The following is a 23,395-nucleotide window of genomic DNA, read 5'->3' on the forward strand; positions in this document are numbered from 1 at the left end:
CATTTCAGAAGCAGATTCAACATGATCAACTTTCCTAATCACAGAATCAGACAAGTTTAGCACAATAGTAGCCCTAGCCAACTCATTCATCTCATCTTTTTTATCCTGATCAGTATCCTCAGGTAAAGAACCATCAACAACCTTGAAAACTTTTTGTTGAATCAAAATACACTTCATTTTCTGTTTCCAAATAGCAAAATCATTTTTACCATTATAAGGAACCAAACCCACAGGCCGAGACATTTTAGCAACAATTTTTGCAAGAACACGGGAGGCAAAACAGAAACACACAAACTTGCACACCTGACAACACAGAGACATCCACCAGCAACACAAGGACAGGCACAGAGCTTTCACACAACAGAAAGGATCTCAAATCCTTTACTGTCACGAGTAACACTGGCCAAGGCTATCCCAGCTCGCAATCACTCACTACTGGAGGGCGTAGGGGGTCACTTGGGCAGAATAAAATGCTTGGTGGTCAAGTAAAATGAGATCACAAGATCACAGAGAAACAAGAACCAGCGGAAGCAACACAGAAACAGAAAGCACAGAGAGTCTTAAGTCTTTGCCAGAGACTATCTACCAGAAAACAAGATCCCAAGCCTATAGTTGGCACTAAACAGAAAAGTAAAACCAGGAGATCAAGCCAATTTACCAGAGCGAATCCTCACTCGAAGGAGGATTCCACTTGCCCACCTCCTTAAGCGACTTGGCGTGCCGTCCTAGTCCCCCCGTGGCTCTGATACCACTGTAGGGATCAGACTAGGGACGGATTCACTAATTACCAAGACCTCTTTGTTCTTCATTAAGGGAGCTCAGTCAAACTCCAACCACGCGACTGATATGTCTCAAAGATTACAAACAGATCCCTCACAACTATTACAATTACAGTAACTAGTTCTAGCTAGGGTTCTTGAGTAATCTTGACCTCTTGGTACACCTGCACACTCAAGTAACTTGTTAGTATACTAACACAAGATCCTTGCGGACCTCAAACAATTACTAACAAGAGAAGACAAAGCAAAGTGAAGCAGAATAGATCACAGAAGATGGCTCAGAACCCGCCACATAGCCCAGATCTATTCAACAATCTAAGGGAGCAACGATGAATTGACTGGAGTCTACCCTCACACCGTCACTACCTTCACCGCACCGCCCCTTCACACCGGATTAGCTCACCACACGCAACTCAGGGATAAAACCCTAGTTCTCACAAACACTCAGCAGCAACTGAAGAAGTTGCCTTCTCAACCACTCACACTAGATTACTCACACAAGAATGGTGAAGAATCTCAAGGAATCAACCGGAGAAGCCATCGGAGAAGCAGAGAAAAAACCAAGAGTCTCAGAGAGTAGAGAGAGAAAGAGAAGAGTGTAGAATAAGAGAAAGAAACGGCTCATCTCTCACATAACAAACACAACATCCAACAAACCCTCAATCCAACGGCCAGCAAGCAGGATCCAAGTGAAGAGGCACGTGGCAGCCATCCAGGTGAGAAGGGAGGTCAGCTGGGCTCTGGGCCAAGTCCAGAAAAGACAAAAGACTCATACACAAATTAAATCTGGCCCAAACAATAATAGTCCACGTATATTCAACAAATCATCTGAACCAAATCAAAATAATCAGCAAGTCACCCCTGCTGATGAATGGTGTGGCAAATTGGGTTATGAATAGGGGGGTTACATTGTAAGAAGTACAAAATCTGCATAACTCATAATTCTAATGGTAAAAATGAGAGTAATTTATTGTATTTTTCTAAGGATAAAATGTCAGTTTACAATTCAATCTACTATATAATCTAGCTTACCAAACAACTCAATTTCTGGAGGAGAAACAAGGTACTTGTTTGGAAGTTTAAGTTCACCATCATACTGAAGCATTCCAGCATCGTGGATTTTAAGGTAATTCACTCTGTCAAATTTGTCAAACTTCTCATACTCAAGTGCTGTAGCAAGTATGACCATCCGATCAGCCTGGATATTCATTGTTACAACAGCATCACCATCAACAATAGGCCCAACGGAGTTTCCATTATCGTCAACAATAACAAAGGGGGGCAAGTATTGATCACCTATGTCAGGGATCTCTCTAAGCCCAACGCCTATACATTCTTTGATCTTAGTAATTAATAATTCTAAATTAATCCATTTCTCATATGTTTAAATTTTACATTTAATTTTGTTTATCAATCTAGACCTGGATACATATAAAAGGGGAGTTTTAAAAAATTTACAAGATTGTCATTTTAGTTAAAAAGTTATCCTACTACCAGTTTCTTTACAAGTGGAACTAATTTTATGTCTATGTTTTTCTTTCCATGTAACTCCAGCATATATATAGACTATAGTTGTACAGAAAAGGTTTAGTTATTGATGTTCTTTATCTTTCCTTTGTATGTTGCTTAACTTTTTTAGTATTCATAGTTCTTATTTCTGTTAACATTATTTATAAATCTATCTATCTAAATTGAATAAAAGAATCTCACCTTTCACAGATGAGTATATTCTAATACACATAATTTGAAAACTAAAATATACAAAGTCAAAAATGAAATTAGTGAAGAATTCATATATGGTATAAGAGTGAACACACTTGAGTTTGAGTATTTTCATTTTTGGAGAAGTACGTCTACCAACCGCCAAATTTCCCATAAATAAACCTGTTCGCCCGTCTCCTCAGATATCTGTGTTCCGCCTCTCTCTTCGGAAGGTTACGCTTCTGCCGCTCATATTATGTTGATGATTACTACATAAATTCTCGTGATTCTTGACAATACTTCTTTTGCTCGTCTCTCTTCATCTATTACGTAAATTCTCTTTTACTATCTATTTGTAATCCTCGCCGTTGCTTGATCTGGTGAGGTTTTCCGTTTTTGATCGCAATCACTATTTTGCTCTGTTTTCTTATTGATAAGCATCACCGCTGCATGCTCATTGCTGCATTATTTATTTCGATTTGTTGCGAATCTGGTGAATTGATCTTAATTCAGAAATGAAGCTTTTGGATCTGGATTCTGAATTCTTTTATGTGATTTCACAGATATTCCACTCAAAATGGCATCCCATATTGTTGGATACCCCCGTATGGGCCCAAAGAGAGAGCTGAAATTCGCTCTGGAGTCTTTCTGGGATGGCAAGAGCAGTGCCGAGGATTTGGAAAAGGTGGCGGCTGATCTCAGAGCTTCCATTTGGAAGCAGATGTCTAATGCCGGGATCAAGTACATTCCCAGCAACACATTCTCATATTACGATCACGTGCTTGACACCACTGCCATGCTCGGTGCTGTCCCTCCAAGATACAACTGGACTGGTGGTGAGATCGGTTTCTCCACTTTCTTCTCCATGGCCAGAGGAAATGCCTCTGTTCCTGCTATGGAGATGACCAAGTGGTTTGATACCAATTAGTAAGTCATGGATAATTTTCTTAGAAAAACATAAGTGATGCTTGTTTTCTAATTTTGTTGATCTCTTTGTGCACAGCCACTTCATTGTCCCTGAATTGGGACCTGATGTTAACTTTTCTTATGCTTCTCACAAAGCGGTTAATGAATACAAAGAGGCTAAGGCGGTATGAATGATTCATAGTCAATAATGTATGTTCACGATAACGTTCGTTTCCATTTGATGATGAGTTTTTTATCCTGCCGAGCAGCAAGGTGTCGATACTGTTCCAGTTCTTGTCGGTCCTGTTTCATACTTGTTACTTTCCAAACCTGCCAAGGGTGTTGAGAAAACTTTCCCTCTTCTTTCCCTTCTTGACAAAATTCTTCCAATCTATAAGTAAGTAGGAATTGTTAATCATGATCCTCTCACCTTATAGCTCTTTGGGTTGATGTGCAAAATCTTGGCAGGGAAGTTATCGCCGAGCTGAAGGCAGCCGGTGCATCTTGGATTCAGTTTGATGAGCCCACCTTAGTAATGGATCTTGAGTCTCACCAGTTGGAAGCATTCACAAAGGCATATGCTGATTTGCAATCAACTTTGTCTGGCATTGATGTACTAATTGAGACTTATTTTGCTGACATTCCTGAGCCTGCATTCAAAACCCTTACCTCATTGAGTGGAGTGTCCGGTTATGGTTTTGATTTGGTTCGTGGAACCCAGACCCTTGATTTAATCAAGGGCGGATTTCCTTCTGGAAAATACCTCTTTGCCGGAGTTGTTGATGGAAGGAACATCTGGGCTAATGATCTGGATGCATCCCTCTCCACCCTATACTCTCTTGAAAGCCTAGTAGAAAAGGGTATGTAGGAGAACACCTACATACTAGGTTTTAGGTTTTCTTCAAGGTTGTTATTTAATTTGATTGTTTTACTTGCCATGCAGACAAACTTGTTGTATCGACCTCCTGTTCACTTCTACACACTGCAGTGGATATAGTAAATGAAACGAAGCTGGACGAAGAAATTAAGTCATGGCTTGCATTTGCAGCTCAAAAGGTTGTTGAAGTGAATGCTTTGGCAAAGGCAGTAACTGGTCAGAAGGATGAGGTATGTGATTTCCAACCTCTGAATTTGAATGGATATGCAAACTACACTTTCTTGTTTTTTTGGGGGAGTGTCAAATGATCACATTATATGCGCTCATCTTGGTATTAATAATAGTACTTATGCTCATTTGAATCATCCAGACATACTTCACTGCCAATGCGGCTGCTCAAGCATCCAGGAAATCCTCACCGAGGGTGAACAATGAAGCTGTCCAAAAAGCTGTAAGTGAATCTTCACTGTTGTTACTTTAATCTTTATGAGTCTTGTTGTTGATAAACTGTTGTGTTGTTACCATCTTTCTTCAATTGCTAGGCTGCTGCATTAAAGGGTTCTGACCATCGCCGTGCTACAAATGTTACCGCCAGACTTGATGCTCAACAGAAGAAGCTTAACCTTCCAATCCTCCCAACCACAACTATTGGTTCCTTCCCACAGACAGTAGAACTCAGAAGAGTGCGCCGTGAATACAAGGCCAAGAAGTAGGTCTTGTTTGCTTAAACTTGCCTTTGCATTCTCAAAATGTACTCAATATCATTCCTAAAAGTTTGAAATGTTGGTTATAGGATCTCCGAGGAGGACTATGATAAGGCTATGAAAGAGGAGATCAACAAGGTTGTCAAGCTTCAAGAAGAGCTTGACATTGATGTTCTTGTTCATGGAGAACCAGAGGTGAGCCAATCTGAAGGCCCTTCTATGAAAAGAATTGTTCACAACATTTTCTTTCAACAACTGTTTATTTTCAACATTATCATGTATCCTTGGGTTGTCTAAATATCAGAGAAACGATATGGTTGAGTACTTCGGAGAGCAATTGTCTGGTTTTGCATTCACAGCAAATGGGTGGGTGCAATCATATGGATCTCGATGCGTGAAGCCACCAATCATTTATGGCGATGTCAGTCGCCCCAACCCAATGACGGTCTACTGGTCCTCTGCTGCCCAGAGCATGACCAAGCGCCCGATGAAGGGAATGCTTACTGGTCCCGTTACCATTCTCAATTGGTCTTTTGTGAGAAATGACCAACCAAGGTAATGTTTATCACAACCACATATTGTATTTAGGAGAAATATGATGCTTTTTAATTTATCCTGCTATACTAAAGCTACTTAGCATTTTGGTTTGGTTCACAGATCCGAGACCTGTTATCAGATTGCTCTGGCCATTAAGGATGAAGTGGAGGATCTTGAGAAGGCCGGTATTACCGTGATCCAAATTGACGAAGCTGCATTGAGAGAAGGATTGCCTCTCCGCAAATCTGAGCATGCTTTCTACTTGGATTGGGCTGTACACTCCTTCAGAATCACCAACGTTGGAGTCCAAGATAGTACTCAGGTATGTGTCCTCTCTTGTTTTCTACGCAATATTTTCTACAACATTTCATTAATTTGTTTGTTATTTTGATTGACAGATCCACACACACATGTGCTACTCCAACTTCAATGACATCATCCAGTCCATCATCGACATGGATGCCGATGTGATCACTATTGAGAACTCACGTTCGGACGAGAAGCTGTTGTCAGTGTTCCGCGAGGGAGTCAAGTACGGAGCTGGAATAGGGCCAGGTGTGTACGACATCCACTCCCCGAGAATCCCATCAACGGAGGAGATCGCAGACAGGGTCAACAAGATGCTTGCGGTCCTTGAGACCAACATCTTGTGGGTGAACCCTGACTGCGGTCTCAAGACCCGCAAATATGGAGAGGTGAAGCCCGCCCTCGAGAACATGATTTCCGCTGTCAAGATTCTCCGAACAAAGCTTGGCAGTGCATGATGAGTCCACAATGGATTTGGTTGGTTGTGAAAGCTAAAGAAGTATTGAACTTTGGTCCCTCACGAGATATCATTCGGTAGGTGAGTGAGGCCTCAGACATTTTGGTTATATTCATTTTTTTTTCAATTATATTTCGGTCTTCCTAGGAATTAAAATAGCTGTGTGAAATTCAAACAAGTTTATATTTTTCTATCTAGGCAGCTTTTTTCTTGTAAATCATACCGGGCTTTCTAGTCAGTTAGGAATCCTACCCTTCTATTTCCCTCTCTCACCCAAATGAAATAAACCAGTAGTAGTTCATTCTTTGTCCAAAAAAAATAATTTTATTTTGCTATTTTTGAGATATTCACAAAAACAATCTCATTTTAAAATGAAAAGTTTCTTTTCTCATACTTTACCCATTTGTACTCTTCTCTCATGTAGGAGTATTAGTTAGTATACTTTTTTACCAATTTGTCTTTATCTACCAATTTTTTCTCATTTTTTCTTACTTTATTAATTTTTTATTAAAACTTGTACCGTCCACAAATAGGACTAATTTTTTGGAAGAGGGGAGTACTATGTTTTTAAAATCTTATATCAATTGCACTGTTAGCTAGGAGCGATTGTATTCGTCAGTGAAATTTTAATATTTTATTCTAACGATTGTATAGTAATATTAATCACACTAGGTTTTTTTGTAGAGTGACTTTCTAACGATTGTATACATACTGTATTAGTAGAACGTAATTCTAGTCTCAAGTTTATTTTGTTAAAGTGACTACTGTTTTCTGTAAAATTTATATGAATAAGTATCCATCCAAATATCCAATAAACTGATTAGATTCTGATAAAGAAGCATAAAAATGGCTGGATTACGTCTCATTGAAACAACCAAATAGAATCTAAAAGCAAAAATATATGTGCAAGAGCCAAGAGGTGCATACCAGATATGGAAACGAATTTGATGATCATTGGGGAGTAGTAAGTAGTAACTGGTAACATGAGATAGCATCATTCAATGAATATCATTAGATGATCATAGTCGACACTTGAAGTAGGAAACATTTTCATTCAGCTAAAATCTCTGTAAACCCTTTGGCCTCAATATGGAGCTCCGCATTAAGTTGATGATGATAAGATTAATAAATGAAAATTATTCAAATTACTACTCCAATATATACTAGTAGTGGAATACTCTCTCCGTCCACGAATAGGAGTCACATTTCTTTCCGCCATGGGTTTTAAGAAAAGTTGGTGGAAGAAAGTTAGTAGAATATGTGTCTCACTTGTATATATTAGTTTTAAATAATAGTGTAATGAGTTAGTGGAATGTGTGAACTTTATGAATTGGGACTCCTATTCGCAGACGAGGGAATACTATTTAATTTGGAACATGTTTGATCATATTAACCTTCAAAGTACGTACTACTGCTTTTTATAAATCGTTGGTGTTCGAAGTAGCAATAAAACAACGTCATTTAACTGGCCAATCGGTTTATTTGAAAATACAGTCATCATAACAAATGAATTATGAATGCAATATCACATCAATAGCTTTATTACAACATCAAATGCACAAATTCAACTTCAATTAGAGTCATCACCAACGGTCGACTTATACATGAAATGCACATAAGCAGCGAGCACCACCGCAGCCAACGCCGTCACCGCGAGGCTAACCGCCATCTTCGCCAATTTGGAGCCCACAAACGGCCGCTTCCGACAGGATTTCATCTGGCACTGCACCGCCGCCGCCGGTGCATTTCCTCCTAGGCAAGGCGGCGCCTTCTCCGGAGCCGGAGCCGGAGCCGCCGCAACGGGCGCGGATACGGGTTCCGATACACCCGTTGGGTCAGACGAGGAGGGTTTGAGCTTTGGCAGGGTGATGAGGAGGTTGTTGTTGATGAATTTGGCATGGATTGCGTGGGTGTCGTATTTGGTGTTGGGGGCAGCCACCTCTTTGTAGAATTTCATGTGTTTTGTAGCATCTATTGGCCGCTCTCCCGAAATCTTCAGCACACCATGATTGCTGATTTGCACTTTCAACTGCTCCTTTTTGAAGTCTTTCGAATTCAAATGTTTTCATATATGAAACAAACAAAATGAAGTTAAATTTGGTCAATATTTCTTGCTATAACAACAGAAGTTTTTGAGCATTGTATTTTGGTACATGCAGAACTCAGTCACAATAAAGGACCAAATTACGAATATCATTTTTAGTTCATTTTTTAAAGTATGACCTAAAACGAACTTAAAATGAACTCCATGTTATTTAAAAATGACAGTTCCACGTGTTTGTAATAAGACGTGATTCGATTTTGATCATAACTTGTCCTACATACATATAACTTAATATGTGTGTATAATTTTAGGTAAATTGCCGGGAGAAAAAAAAAACCATGATATAATTGACTTGAAATTGATACACAATTTCACATTCTATATTTTCCATACTTAAATCTATGGCTTTTGTGAGTGACATACAAATTTGTATAAAAAGCCATGGATTCGGCTTCCGCCATACTAATTCCTCTGAATCCAATTCAATGGTACAATTAAGAAAAATGTCTAAGTTATCATATAGTAATTGACTGTGTTTTAAAGTTACAAACATACTATAATTGACCAAATTTCATGATTTTTCTTGTCAATTCGCTCTATAATTAATTTTTACCTTGGAGGTGGATTTCAAGAAAGTCGCGATCTTCCTTGCGTTGCCATTTGCAAAAAGGTTCAAATTCCTCGTACACAATTTCCTGATCAACAGATTTTGCCGCCGCCATTTATATTCAAAAAGGTGTATTGATTAATTTGGTGATGAACGAGTAGTTTGTCTCCTTTCAATCAATTTCTTCATATATATACATACATTTATGGATGTGAAACATGGATCGAAAACATTGTTGAAGGCACAAGTTATTAGTTTCTTATGGATTTGGTCTCCTAAAGAAGAGAATCACATTCTTTTTTTGGTATGATAGGATTTAGCTACTCTCTTGTTGCTTTATGCTTTAAAATTCCTTGCGTCTAGAATCTCTCTCTTTCTAAGCAATTGTTATTTATTAGTAATGTGATGGAAGTTCAAGCCATGTGAATATGTATTTTTGTAATACACCTCAAAACTCCGTATGTATATAAAGATAATGCAATCGTGAAAAACAAATAAATGTGCCAAGGAGAAATTAAGAATCACTACATTGTAATAATCCAATTCCTAACACTATAAAATATTAATAAAATTGTATATTTGTTATTGATTATGAACTTGAACTCTAATATTGGACATATCGTCCCCTTGACCATTATATAAATTACAAGGAGTAATATGAAATGGATATATTTATTTGTTAATATTAGTATTTATTTTTTCGAAATCTTATAATCATTTTTTCTTAAGATAAGTCCAGATTCTATTAAGCTGGCATCAAATAGCTGGTGAAAGTATCACACAAAAAGTGAAAAAGATTACCCAAACAGGCCGCAATGCCAGAAGGGCAATTTAACTGCAAGCAACACATCATACACGTTCTTTGGCTTCTTGCCAAATTTAACTAAATTAGGCAAATCACAGATTAATCTCTTATTTTGTTTTATAAATATACAAAAGACCCTTAGGTTGAATGAAATATCTTGAATACCTCATGAATTTTGAACTATTGTACATGTCCCCCAAATCAATCAATGCCTTGTGTGTCATTGTTGAATTGATATGGCCTACACATTATGCAATTGACTATTGATAAGGCATGTCGTTGACCCATTATCAGTATTATTATTGAATCTTATCCAGTGACTAGTCTGTACATAGCAAAAAATTATTGCATTAACTATCATAGTTTGCCAACTAATAAAATATTATAGAGTTTTTGTGAAATCCTTTATATGTATAATTGTAGTGTATGTTGTTTTCACCGTGATAAATGTAATGCATCAATTTCTTGTTTCGTTATTTTATGATACTACAATATTATTTTTGCTTTTCCAAGATATCACTTCGGTTAACAATCAAATGACTAATCTAGGATTCACTTTAGCATTTTATGTCATTTTTGTGAAAAATATACGTAGGAACTGTTCGATTTGCAATATTATATCTCGAAATTAAATATGTAGTGTGTTTAGATCATAAAATTGAATTCTACAATTCAATCATAGATGAATAATCTTGTGATACTTATCAAAATCATATCTATCTAACTAAAATAATCTCATGACTTAATCCTAGATTATATTTTAATTAATAGTAGTATTGTTTTATCTATGACACCGAGATACAATACTCCTATATCATAGTATTTCTTCTCGCTTTGTCTCGTTCTGCCAATTTTTCAATGGTTTCTTACAATTTTGTCACTCTCTTAATAAAATGAAGCGATGTCATTTGGAGAAAGAATAGAACAAAAAAGAAATTTGCTGAAAATGCAGTGTAGGCTAATTTTGGGTTGTTTTGTATTTTTGGAGAAACCTTAGGAGGTTGATGCAATTAACCAAAAAGAGCAATTATTAATCAGGTTAATATCATTAAACTTTTAATTTGGACCTCAACATTCCTCTGCGGCTCTGCGCTCTTTTTCTCAGCCTCAGAGTCGTTCGTATTTACATGCAATTTACACACAATAATACACACATTTGGCGTGAAAGTACGCATTTCCGTTGAGCGATTCTCAAATAGATTTGAAGGAGATCTCAGAAAATTTAACTGCAATGCCAGTAAGATTACAAACCTAGATTACTTCCCGAAATTATTTGATTTCGATTTTGATTTTTTTTTTTTTTTGTCAAACTTTTTCAGCAGACAAGAACAGTTCAAGTAAAGCAGCTGTCAGATCTAGCTACCGAGAGAGAAATTCACGAGTTCTTCTCCTTCTCCGGTGAAATTGAGCACATTGAGATCTGCAGGTAAGATTTCTTTTCTTATCTCTGGCCTCTTCCTTCTCTGTTTTCTTTTTTTTCATCTAAATTTGATAAGTTTACTTTTTCCGTTTAATTCGAGGTGGTTGCAGGGAGCCTGCGCAGTCCAAAACTGCATTTGTCACTTTTAAAGATCCACAGGCGCTTGAAATAGCCTGTTTATTATCGGTAATCTCCTCGATGTACCATGTGATAGTCTTTTTCCGGCCTTGTAGTTATATTTGTTGAATTTTTGAGATTATTCATAAATCTTGACCTTTGATGTTTGTTGGAGTATTTTTATTCCCTCTTTGTAATTAGAACTGTTTTGTTTAGTTAAAACTTGCAGATAAGTTAGAATGTATAGTTGGTTCAGCTGTCAGCTGTCCACATCAATACAAACAATTTTTGTTACCAAATTGTTCCTACGAGTTACGGCAGGTGCCAAATTTTGTTGGACCTAGGTTGACTTGAGTCCAAGTTACTAGAACCTAAAGAACTAGGAACAGTTTAGTGTTGTTTGTGCTGTAGAGGTGTCCCTAAGCTAAAGTAGTACTCCCTCTGTCCCAAAAAATTTGAGTCACTTCATTCTGTGCACTCGTTTTGAAAAAATCGTAATAAATAGTTAAAGTGGATAAATAGTAAAGTAAATTTGAAAATAATGTAGAGAAGATTCATATCTACATTATTCTCGATTTTACTTTACTATTTATTACGATTTTTTCAAAATTAGTGCAAAAAAGGAATTGACTCAACTTTTATGGGACAGAGGGAGTACTATATCTTCAACTAGCACAGATTAATCTCCCAAGCTAAAAAATTATGGTAGGTATACTATAGGTGGCCGGGTAGGCTAGACTTCAGAAGTCATACCCTCTTTCTAAAAGTTGCTCAAGCTCTTCTTGCAGTATGACTTGGATAACTACTGCACCTGCTGGTGCTCCAACCTTGGCCCAGACATTTTTTTGGGCTGAGCAACAAGGCATGCCGTGTACTACTTGACCAGTTAACCATAATTGGCTAAAAGGAAACTTCTGTTAAAGTAGTACTCCTTTAATAATATGTAAAGGAGATTCTAAATCAGTTGAAGTGCGAATTCAATTATTTTGAAGTGCGAGTTGTTATTACTGGCATCCTATGGGCTCTATGATGTATGATCCTATAATCCTATTCTACCCATACACTTTAACTACTTAATTGTAGTACAATGTCCAACATGCTATAGGTGTATGGATTTTATGAATCGTTTATTTGTTAACAACAATACCTGAATTACAGTGTGATACAAAGATTATGGACACTCATATATAGGTATATTCCTAGGGATGGTTTGTATGCATGAATGAAGACTGAACAAATGTCAAAAATATATATAAAGTTGTATTTCATGATTTGTGAGATTTGTTATCTCATGCTACCTACACATTGGATATGTTCCATTTTTGTCCAGTCTTTGGTACACATATTTTGTTTTGAATACTTGTGACAATTGCTTCTTTTTGGAATTCTTGTAAAAATTTATAGTCACTGGAGTGAACTTGTTCTAAAGTGACTTGGTTAAAATAGGCACCAAGTTGCAATACATAGCACATAATGTTGTTTCAGATTTCAAATTCTGTCACGTGTGTGTTGCAGGGTGCAACAATAGTGGATCAGGTTGTTAGCATCGCACCTTCAGAAAATTATGTACCTCAACCAGAGACTAGGGTAATATTCCTATACAATTTTGCTGATTTTCCACAATTTCATTAAGTTCGTTGTGTGTCTCACTGTCTTGTGTCTTCAGGAACTGCAAATCAGTGAAAACACTGCAAGCATATCTCAGGGGAATAATTCTCCAGTTGCTGAGGTAATAAGATATACCGATGTCCTGTTTAAGGCTAAGCAGCAACTAATTTTTCAATTAGAGATCACTCTATTTGATCTAGAATCTGATTTTTTTAATGATGGTTTTCTCTCTTTTCTTGGCAGGGAAATATGAGCCCAAACAATGGGAGAGTGTATGTTAACAAGGCTCAAGATGTTGTGTCAAGTATGATTGCAAAAGGTTCAGCCATTGGTCAGGATGCCGTAAACAAGGCTAAAGCATTTGATGAAAAGCATAAGTTGACTGCCAGTGCATCAGCCAAAGTTATTTCGTTTGACCAGAGAGTTGGGCTAACAGAAAAATTTACTGTTGGAATTTCGGTTGTAAATGAGAAAGTGAAATCTGTGGACCAAAAGTTTCAGGTGTCAGACAAAACTATGTCAGCTCTTATGGCTGCAGAAAGGAAATTAAATGATACTGGGTCAGCTGTAAAATCTAGCAGGTTTGTAGTTCTAACAAACATGTCTGGAGTTCCCCTATTTGTGTTTCTTTTTACTCAAGTAAATGAAAGAAATATCGACAATTCTTGTATCATAACATCTAAGAGACCATGTGTACATCAAACTCCATGTATTTTTGGTCTTTACTTTTCCATGTATATCTGTCTTTTACCATGCATGCATTTTGATACCTGTTGTGTTGAAGTCAAACTTAGATTCTTATGTGGTTTGGCATGATGCACAAAAGTCCTACATTTATGTAGTCCAGTTTTATGTAAGAAAATGGTGAAACGAGGTATGAATAGTTGTTACAGACTGTTAGTTTTGTGGTGATCAGTTAGGACCTTTTGCTTCTTTTTTCCCCTTTGAAGTTTGAATGAACAACGCTAAATATATACATCTATACAGGTACGTGACAGCTGGAACAAGTTGGCTGAACGGCGCTTTCACCAAAGTGGCAAAAGTTGGCCAGGTTGCTGGTTCAAAAACTAGAGAAAAATGGAATATGGCATTGTCGAATTTAACAGCCAAGGTGTGCATCCAGCCTCTATCCTCTTTCGCATTGCATACCTGCAATGCTTGAAAGAAGCTGAACCGGCATTCTAGCTTTTGGATATTTCTTTTAGTTTTTTAGGGGGTATGAGTGCTTGATTTTGTCTTTGTTCCCTACAACGTCGGCTTGTTAGTCCTTTTCTAATATGCTTAAAGTTTGACACATTGCGTTTAGCGTCATTTGTTTCATCCTTCCATAGGACCCTAAATTTTGACTTCATTCATCTCTTCTGGAGTTGTGTTGCTGTATGCTTGGCAGTTGGAACTATTTTAATTTAGCAAATTGACCTTCAGCAAATCGTTGAATAAAGCACCATGTTTTCATTACTCTAACTCTTTGATGTCATTGTCGTTGCAGGATCCCCCCATTGCAGCCTAAGTAGACGCAGAAGGTGTGTCGCTGAATGTTTGCCCATCTTCTGATGGCTTGGTTTGGAATGATTATTGATATGTCCTGTTTGGAGTTTCATGCGTGTGATAGTTGAAAAGTAGCTTCGTTCTTCGTCTGCATATTCAAGTAACTCTTTGAATTTTCACATTTAGTTGTGGAGCTGATTCCATTGTTCATATTTGCTCAATTTTGTGTGGTGTGCGTCTGTAACTGTGCAGTATGTGAATCTATATTGGATTTAGTGAAACCCATATTTCAGGATTGTGTGCTTGCAAATTGGAGTCTGTTGTATCAAGCGCACACCATAAGCGTGATGATGTTGTGGTTTCTTTGTAAGAAAATCTTACATTTACATTCGCTTTAATTTTAAACCTTTGTGGCAGTTGTCTTTATTCATTAGGATTCTAGATGATGGGGAAGAAAAAAAAAGAGTGTAGATTACTTTTTTGTAGTATTAAAGTTGTTTGATGAGTGGATTATCTCAACACTATTGTCATGGAACTGGCTATCAAAGTAATGTGAAGCCAATTACTGCATGAACATTCAACGGTACAACTGTATTTGCATGTGGAATAGTTGGTGTGATTGTATTTTACTCATTTTATTAGAAAATTGCTAACTAAATTCCAAACTTAGGACATTGTTGCAAATTTGACCCAATCTTTGAAATATTGCAATTAAGATCTAATTTTTCAACATGTAGCAAATTAGACCTTCAAATTTTGATAATTGATCAACCGACATGGCTCGATTAATTTAGTGATTGGAAATGCTAAAATTTTGTCCACGTCTACACGAGTGTAGAAATTTTGAATTTTTCGTATTAATTGAAATATTTAGTTTTAGATTGCGATGAAAGGGTTAAGGGGCATGGATTGGGCGGGTAGTTATAAAATGCAAACTCAGATATTGTACAAACTTCAAACTTTTTAAACACACTGTCAACACAGTGTAAAATTTCAAGATTTTGATATCAATACAATATCAATGCGGTGTCAACCATTGACACTGTGTTGATATTTTCTGTTGTTATTTTGTAATCTGTTCACAATTTTTAACAATCCAAATAATAGTTTGAAGTTTGTACAATATTTAGAGTTTGTATTTGATTACATTCTTGGATAAGGCTCTGTCCAACGCCGTTCCATCACCATTTGTCCATTTCCCCTCAACTATTTTCTTTTATCAATCACGAAAGTAGTACTAGTAATTTTGTAGATTTAAGAATAAATCTAATAGAAACATTTTTAACAAAGATTCAAGCGAATTATAGAGGATCGATTTTTAATGTGGAAATTTTATTTTATTTTTAAATTATTCTTCTTACAATTTGTTTCCCATTTTTAATGTTGCAACATAAAACATTTTTTTCTCGTTTATTTACAATTTTAAAAGAATTATTTAGGTTTGGCCATTTTCTTTTGAAATACTATATGGAGTATAAATTAATAATATGCATTTAAAGTGATTATTTATAATTTATATTTTCCCAAACAAATAATTTCCTATATTAATATTTTATTTTAGAAGTACATAACGGCACCATTTTTGGTATACAACACTCTGTGTCTATAAACCCAATATAACTTTTTACTTTAGTCATTACTCAAGAAATAAAACTAACAACTCATTACATTCGTTCACTTAATTATTTTTATGGACCCATTTTTTTATTTTTTATTTTTATTTAAATTAATTTTTCAATTTAATAATATAACAAAATATAAATTTTCATAGTTCACGGATCCGACTTTAATTAAGTATTCCATTCGTTCTACTATGTCGAAATGATGACCTGTTCAAAGAAAAATTATTCATACGTAAAATGTAATTACTTGTACAATTGAAACTTGAGAGACTCATACATATATGCTCTCCAACACCATGAGATTGAGCGCTACAATTTGGAGGCATTACTCGCTTAATTAAAACTCAATTACTCTTATAAAATATTTTAATCAATGACGCGCGCATGCGGCGCTTACAGAGTCTTTTCCTTAAACTTTAATTAATTTAACGACAGACAAGGATGGAAGTGCATGTACAAAAATAATAAAATAAACATTTTGATACAAGGTATAAAGGTTGAAGATTCCTTTCTTTGTTTCGTTATTTTCAGTGCACATATGTATGTTTCCACATGAATGAGAGACATTATGAATTTGGAGAGATAGAGATATCAAATAAGACAAGACGAAGACTCCAAAACCTAGCAGCTTTGATTAGTTTAGTCCCAAAAATGACCTGTCAATTATGTGGCCTTTCATTTATGGCCTTGTTTTCAACCTTCACCCCACTATTACATGTCCTTTTGCTGTTTCATACCAATCAATTACTACCACTTTACTTATCATTATTAATCAATCTCACTTTCCACTTAACTTTCCAGTGTCTCTCTTTAAATACCCTTCCATTGTAGAGAGAGTGGAAGTGAAGAAAATAGAAAGTAGGCGTTAGTAATGGAGGCTGTTCCAAGATCTATCCATCCTTCCTTTAAATCAATACATGTAAGGAAGGATGATCGATCTCGGACCAGGCTTCATTCCTCACGCCTTTATTTCTGATTACAAATGCTCAGCTTCTCTAGATCTGGTAATAACCTAGCTAGCTATCTCCCACTCTTCTTTATTATCTTAAATATATACATACCCTAAATTTATAAATCATAGTTTTAGGGGTTTTGTGTTGTAGTATGTATCTGGTCTGTGATGTCTGTGACTGTTTTCCTTTTCCTTTTGATGTGATAATTTTTTCTATATATGATATTCTAGTTTTATCATGTGTTTAGCTTTATCAGCTTTTGGTGAATCATCCCATGATCTATATACAGATGATGTTTTGCAGTTTCATACATGTGATTGGCCTGTTTATGTACAGGCCATGTTTCTTGTATTATATGCAATAGTTTTCTTCAATAGGGAAATATTATTCTACTGTAGTTATACTCAACTACTCAAGCAAGAAATACATTATATGGTGATGACCATATATATACATCTACATTATAATTCTTTTGTTTCGAAACTACTAGTATATGGTTTTATCTTCTATTTCCGACCAGCCTATAAATATTTACACCACATGTGTTTGTGTTGCAACTGCTAAAATAAGAACACATTTTGAACTCAACTCAATATTATCCACTACAAATAAACAGTGGAGGTGTTTTTATATAACTAGGGTTAAGTTAGTGTTTTCATATGTAGGGATAAGATTTATAACATTTCTTTGTCCGATCAATTTTCCGAGTTAAGATGTGTATGGATTTTTGTGTTTAGAATCGGTTGACGAAGGGCTAGTAGGCAGCCTTTGTATTTTTCAGGATTGACTATATGTATATACTACATAATTGAATGATTTCAATTATCTTCATCACATTGAATTCTGCAATCTTATTAGTTGTTTAAACTGAATGTGATCTCAAATTTTTAGTTGTTTAAACTGAATGTGATCTTAAATTGTAAAATTAATCCATAACTATTAAGATATATCAAATTTCTTCATTAATATTTTTATGTATTTAGCACTAATCTCGAATAGTAAACGTTCTATAAGAGTATGAATATGTAGCTAGGTATATCACATTTTTCACCTACCACGTGAATGCATATGTATGAACTTTCAAGTCTATATCCCTTTCAATTTTGTTCTTTTTCCTTTTTCTTTGGTTAAGTCATTTCGAAACTAAATGCACAAAACCTTACGTTCTGCTGTGTAATCACTTGGGAGAGAATTTATACAGTGTTTTCTTGTTTTATCACTTATTATTGGTTAAGTCATCTAGGTTCTAGCTAGGAAACTCAATGCACAAACCTCATCAAACGTCGTGATCAAGACGCCCTAGCTCGAGGCTGCCTGAAACTGAGGGCAGAGCGTCATTAATGTTTTGTTAGGTGGTTGCGGGCAACTTGGTTCAAGAAATGGCTGAGGCTCACAGGGTATAAAGGGTGTAGTACCTTGTTACGTGGGCAAATGGTTCATTCCTGGGCTTATGGCCTCTAACAGGTGCGCTCCCTACCGTTCATAGGATGGAGCTCGAGGTTGGGGGGAAGCTATCAGCCTAGGGGTATACGCGAAGGGATTGTCGAAAAAGTCAATTAATTTTGCCATCTAGACCACACATCAGAGCTTGCAACGTTTGAATCTTCATTTTATAACCGTATGCGGGGTTCTAGTCCCCCCCACCCACCCACCCACCCCCGAAAAAACCGATCGAGGTATTGTTTATTTGTTAGCTTTGGAAGCCTCGCTAGTCTACTCTCAAAGGCCGCAGATCCTGCATATATAGTGGGACGTAGCGCTTTGTAGGGTTCAAATCGGAGCTAATTTCAAACCGCTTTTGGAGTTCACGTACAAAGTCAGCGAAAGTAACAAACGATGAACAAGTTGTAGGAGGATTTGAATCCACACCATATGGCCGGAGCGGATAGAGCAATGAGCACGACCTGCACTCGGCGTCCACCAGCATGTTGTGGACAAGGAAGTATTGTTCGGCCCTCACGATCCAAGATATCACATCACTCCCATCAAATGCAGGTACCATATTTCGGCGTAATGGAGACTAAATTTCAGTACCGTTTTGCCTTGTTGTCGTAGAATAGCTTGAACCTTTAGGACCAAAGGTTCCACGTGTGTTGATGATGAATTCCCCGACCTCTCAAAATTGCTCCTCAAAACGGTGGTTTTGTTCCTACATTGCTTTCTCTAAACCTTTGACTCACTCGTTCATGCGCGTAGACATTTCTTGCCACGTTCACCGCACCAATTTGTTAGAGAAATGAAGTAAGGGAAGAAAGACACGTGTTTTGCAAATTGTGATAGTAAGAAATGCAGTAAAATTTAATGATACTCCTTCAAAAATGAAGGTCCTCACGAATTGTCATTCATTCAATATGATTCTCCAAAGATGAACGTCCTTTTACATCTCTATGCATTTTATACTAATGAAATTAAAAACAAAACAATAATATTTCGGGGGTTACATGTAGAACATCTGACAAGCCACGTCAATTAAAATTGGCTGGAAAATTAACTTCAAGGGGAATCGATACATCATCCAAAGTTCATGGTATTTCCCACCACTTTAAAAATTGGTGGAAAATACCAGATATTTTGGGGAAAGTACAGGATATTTTCCCAAGAAATATAAGAGACGTCAGATTTTATGGAGAAACAGTATTCAAACATTTGGCTACGTCTTGTGAGAGTCCTACTTGAGAGGCTTCATACCCTAAGATAATCCACAAATGTTGCAATGTAATGTTAAGCAGAGGTTGTAAATGAGGCATGTCATGTAATAAGGCAGTTCACAAAAGTTGAAACGTATCTCAGCTTAAGTTGTAATATCAACGTATGACTATAAAAAGTTACCTTTTCCACCCTGAATTCATTGACTGCTTGTCAAAGAGAATCATCAGATAATATCAACCGTGATAAAGCTCCAGTGCTCAGCCTAACGATCATCGGTCGGAAGACTTTAGGACTTCTAAGTGTATAATATTTGACAGCCACAAGCATGAAAATTGATTTATAATTTAAAGTTTGTTCAGAGTACCCTAATTTCTTTGCAGCATCTGAAACAGAACCTCCAACTGCAAATATAAGGCCAATCAAAGATCTCATTCCCTGAAAAATTTTGGGAGTAAATAATGATCAATAATTGTGTTGTGTTGACAAAAACGAGAGCTGGACATATGAGAAGGCATTAAGGCAAACCAGAGCAAATTTGGGGTTATTCGGTCCAATTTGAGACCCCTTGTCCAATCTGATAGTGGACTTTGTTGGAAGAATTTGAACAAGTTCTGGAGGAGGTACATACGTTTCAAGGTCGATAGTGTTCCTAACTAGACAGAAGGAATAGTATTCATTCATGTGCAAATTACAATTCCAGATCTAATGGAAATCAACATTCATTCATTAGAGTAAAAGTAAGTCAGTACATGGTTCCAAATATTATAAATGTGCACCTCTGAGGGCTAAAAGTTTACGCAGACGAGAAAGTGCTGCAGCCCGATTTTTGTGTTGGGATCTATCCGCTGATGCCTCTTTTGATATCAAAGTACAAATACAGAAATAAGTGGATAGATAAGCGAAGGACAAACATTAGCATGCTGTCTACGGCCTACACGAACATGAGCTGTGATTCCTGTTGGAAGATTCTTGAGACGCACAGCAGACTCACGCTTGTTGCGGTGCTGTCCCCCTGGACCTGATACCTTAAATGTATCCATCTCGCACTGACTCATTAGCTTCTCATCTGTCATTGCTAGGTACTCGCTACCATCGACAGTCTCAAAAGTACTAGTAACATTTGAATTGTAGTTTCTAGAGCATGCCACTATAGCTCCACTGGGATACCCTTTAATACTAGCTTCTTTAACAAGGTGGAAACTTGTTACTCCATCCGAAATCCTACTATTATTAGCTCTCCTATTAAAGTAAAAACTGACATGCAACCGAGAGTAAGCACAAGCAAGCTTTGTGAAAATGCTGACGCCACCGCTTGGGAATCTTAAAAATGATCTCAGGATAGAATGAGCCCATCTTAATTGAAATGTTCAGCAGGCATGAGTAAAACAGCTAAGCAGCAGTTGAACAGCACACATGATTCATCAGTATTGATTCTGAATGAAGAAGGACATAAAACTGTTAATGAAGTTTGAACCACTGCAAAAAACCCTTTCAAAACAAACACAAAGCTGGATATTGTTTACGACAAACTCATGATTGGGACATTTAGTTAAAACTTAAAATCATGCTCTTTACATTCCCCATATTACTTTCACAGCAGCCTATACAGTAAAAGTGAGTATCTTTATTCATGTATCTAATGGTTAGCAAAAACACCCTGGGGGAAAGGATACGATTTGAGCTACTACATGAATAAAATGAATAAAGGACTGTCAGAAATCCAACTTAGGCTATGGATAAGAAAGGTAAAGCTCTTTTCGAACAGGCACGGTCAAGGCCCAAGTATCTAGATGCTTCCCTAAACAACTTGCTGAATAGTCCCCGCACGGATGGTGTTGTTGACTATCTTTTTTCATTCCGTTTGTAAGATGACACGTTTTCCTTTTTTGTTTGTCCCAACTAAGATGACACATTTCTTTTTTCGGAAACTTTCTCTCTTCAATTAATACACACAACCACTTTTTTCCACATCTATTAGAGCACTCCCAATGGGCTCGGCGTTAAACTCGGCGATTTTTCGCCGAAAATCGCCGAGTTTTCACCGGCCAATGGGACGATTTCGGCGAATTCTCGGCGTTATTCCTCCCGAATTAACGCCAACCGGCGATCCATCGCCGAAACATCGCCGAATCATCGCCGCCCACTGTGGGCGCGATTCGGCGATGTTCGGCGATAATTTTTTTTTTTTTTAAAACGGCTATATCTATAATTCCACCACTATAAATACTTCCTCTTCCTCCTCCATTCATCACACACAATTCTCTCAATTTTTCAATCTCTTATCTCAATCTTCAATCTTCAAAATTATGAGCTCTAGTAGGAAAAATTCTCGAAAAAGTAAGGGTAAGGGCAAAGAGTCGAGTTCGCAAATTCCCAACACTGATGAAGCAAATGAGCAGTGGTTGAGCTCGTTGTTGTCGATGGGTTCTCCTCCCGGCCAATATCCATATGCGGGTCCGTCCCCATTGCAGACTCCTACGCCACGCAGACTTTCTCCGTACTTCCAGTCCTGCCCTCAGCATGCCCTCTCCAGCGCCGACGATGTGTATCGCCCCCAGATAGTCACATCGTTGTTCGACACCCCTGGATCAACCCCAGGCGACGAAGAATCTCAGGCCGCGATGTACACAACGGATCCGACACTCAGCACGGACGACTACGAGGTGGAAGAAACGCCCGCCGAGCCGCCTTCCAGGAGCGGGAAGGGGAAGGCGCCGGCGTCGACGGCTGCGAACTGATACGGCTTCCGATGAGAAGCCGAAGCGGACAAGGACTACTTAAACTCTCGAAGAGTCCGAGCTGATAGCCAACTGCTGGGCGGACACGACGCAAGATGCGGTGCGCAGCAACTACCGGACTGAGATCATGTTCTGGGCGCAGGTTACGGAGAAGTACACGACCAACAAGACTGCCTCGATGAAGGACCATGGCAGTGAGGCGATCCGCCGGCATTGGGAGCGCCTCATGAGGGACTGCGCCCATTTCAACGGTATATATTCTAACTTGATGACGAACATGACGAGTGGCCAGAACGAGCACATGGTCCGAGATGAGGCCATCCGGATGTATAGTGGCCAGTTCTTGTCGAAGGGCTTCAAGTATTGGAAAATCTATGATAGGCTGAAGGATCTCCCCAAATTCCGGACGGAGATGCACAGCGCGCTGCACGGGAAATCGGTGCGCTCGCGACTTAGCGGTGCGGAGAGTGAGGGCAGCGCGATCCCCATCGACTTGTCTGAGGATGGTCCGCACGAGCGCCCTGTGGGAGCGAAGAAGGCGGAGGGGAGGCGGAAGGGGAAGGGCACATCGTCAGATGCCCCGTCGGAATCCCCGTTCTTACAACAAGCCACGTTCTCTTCCAATGCCGCCACTCTGGCGCAGTTGTACACGCTGTACTTCACCGGCGGCGGAACCCCAGAAGAGAAGCAGTCCCTCTGGTCGACCATCCAAAATATGGAGATCAAGATGGGCCTCTCGCCGGACGCTCCTCCCTCTTAGTTTTTTAAATCCTTGTTTTTTATGGTTTTTTATTTGTAGTTTTTTTTTTCTCGTTGTATTATATTTTCCAATGATTAATACAACGACGAATTGTTCATTTATAAATCTATTTATTAAACACATTTGTAGTGAAAATTAAATAATATTAAAAATGATGATGTAAAAATGAAATGTTGAGTTAGGGAGAAATAAGGGAGAAACCATTGGAGCGGTTGGCTAAAAGTTGGCTAAAAACTGGGGATAAATTTTGGTTCTGATGTGGCGACTGATGTGGCAGGAGTTAGGGAGAAATAAGGGAGTTTTTAGGGAGAGCATTG

General features: G+C 37.8%; 3 protein-coding genes and 1 pseudogene across 3 annotated transcripts; 2 read left to right on the forward strand and 2 right to left on the reverse strand.

The window, feature by feature from the left end:
- Positions 1–2,841: 2,841 nt before the first annotated feature.
- Positions 2,842–7,024, forward strand: LOC125201060 (5-methyltetrahydropteroyltriglutamate--homocysteine methyltransferase-like). The gene is made up of 12 exons (XM_048098951.1): positions 2,842–2,860; positions 3,044–3,407; positions 3,484–3,571; positions 3,656–3,783; positions 3,855–4,246; positions 4,330–4,493; positions 4,634–4,714; positions 4,806–4,972; positions 5,057–5,162; positions 5,272–5,522; positions 5,625–5,826; positions 5,903–7,024. The coding sequence occupies exons 2-12, from the start codon at positions 3,058–3,060 to the stop codon at positions 6,266–6,268; spliced, it is 2,295 nt and encodes a 764-aa protein (XP_047954908.1). The 5' UTR covers positions 2,842–2,860; positions 3,044–3,057; the 3' UTR covers positions 6,269–7,024.
- A 703-nt stretch (positions 7,025–7,727) lies between these two features.
- On the reverse strand, positions 7,728–9,122 carry LOC125201058. The gene is made up of 2 exons (XM_048098949.1): positions 8,925–9,122; positions 7,728–8,313 (listed from the first exon to the last, which is right to left on the reverse strand). The coding sequence occupies exons 1-2, from the start codon at positions 9,031–9,033 to the stop codon at positions 7,838–7,840; spliced, it is 585 nt and encodes a 194-aa protein (XP_047954906.1). The 5' UTR covers positions 9,034–9,122; the 3' UTR covers positions 7,728–7,837.
- A 1,659-nt stretch (positions 9,123–10,781) lies between these two features.
- On the forward strand, positions 10,782–14,772 carry LOC125201057 (binding partner of ACD11 1-like). The gene is made up of 8 exons (XM_048098948.1): positions 10,782–10,960; positions 11,043–11,149; positions 11,254–11,329; positions 12,776–12,847; positions 12,927–12,989; positions 13,112–13,449; positions 13,856–13,979; positions 14,358–14,772. The coding sequence occupies exons 1-8, from the start codon at positions 10,955–10,957 to the stop codon at positions 14,376–14,378; spliced, it is 807 nt and encodes a 268-aa protein (XP_047954905.1). The 5' UTR covers positions 10,782–10,954; the 3' UTR covers positions 14,379–14,772.
- A 4,827-nt stretch (positions 14,773–19,599) lies between these two features.
- On the reverse strand, positions 19,600–20,653 carry LOC125194112 (annotated as a pseudogene).
- Positions 20,654–23,395: the final 2,742 nt, after the last annotated feature.

Source organism: Salvia hispanica, chromosome 1 (assembly GCF_023119035.1).
Source record: "Salvia hispanica cultivar TCC Black 2014 chromosome 1, UniMelb_Shisp_WGS_1.0, whole genome shotgun sequence".
NCBI lineage: Eukaryota > Viridiplantae > Streptophyta > Magnoliopsida > Lamiales > Lamiaceae > Salvia > Salvia hispanica.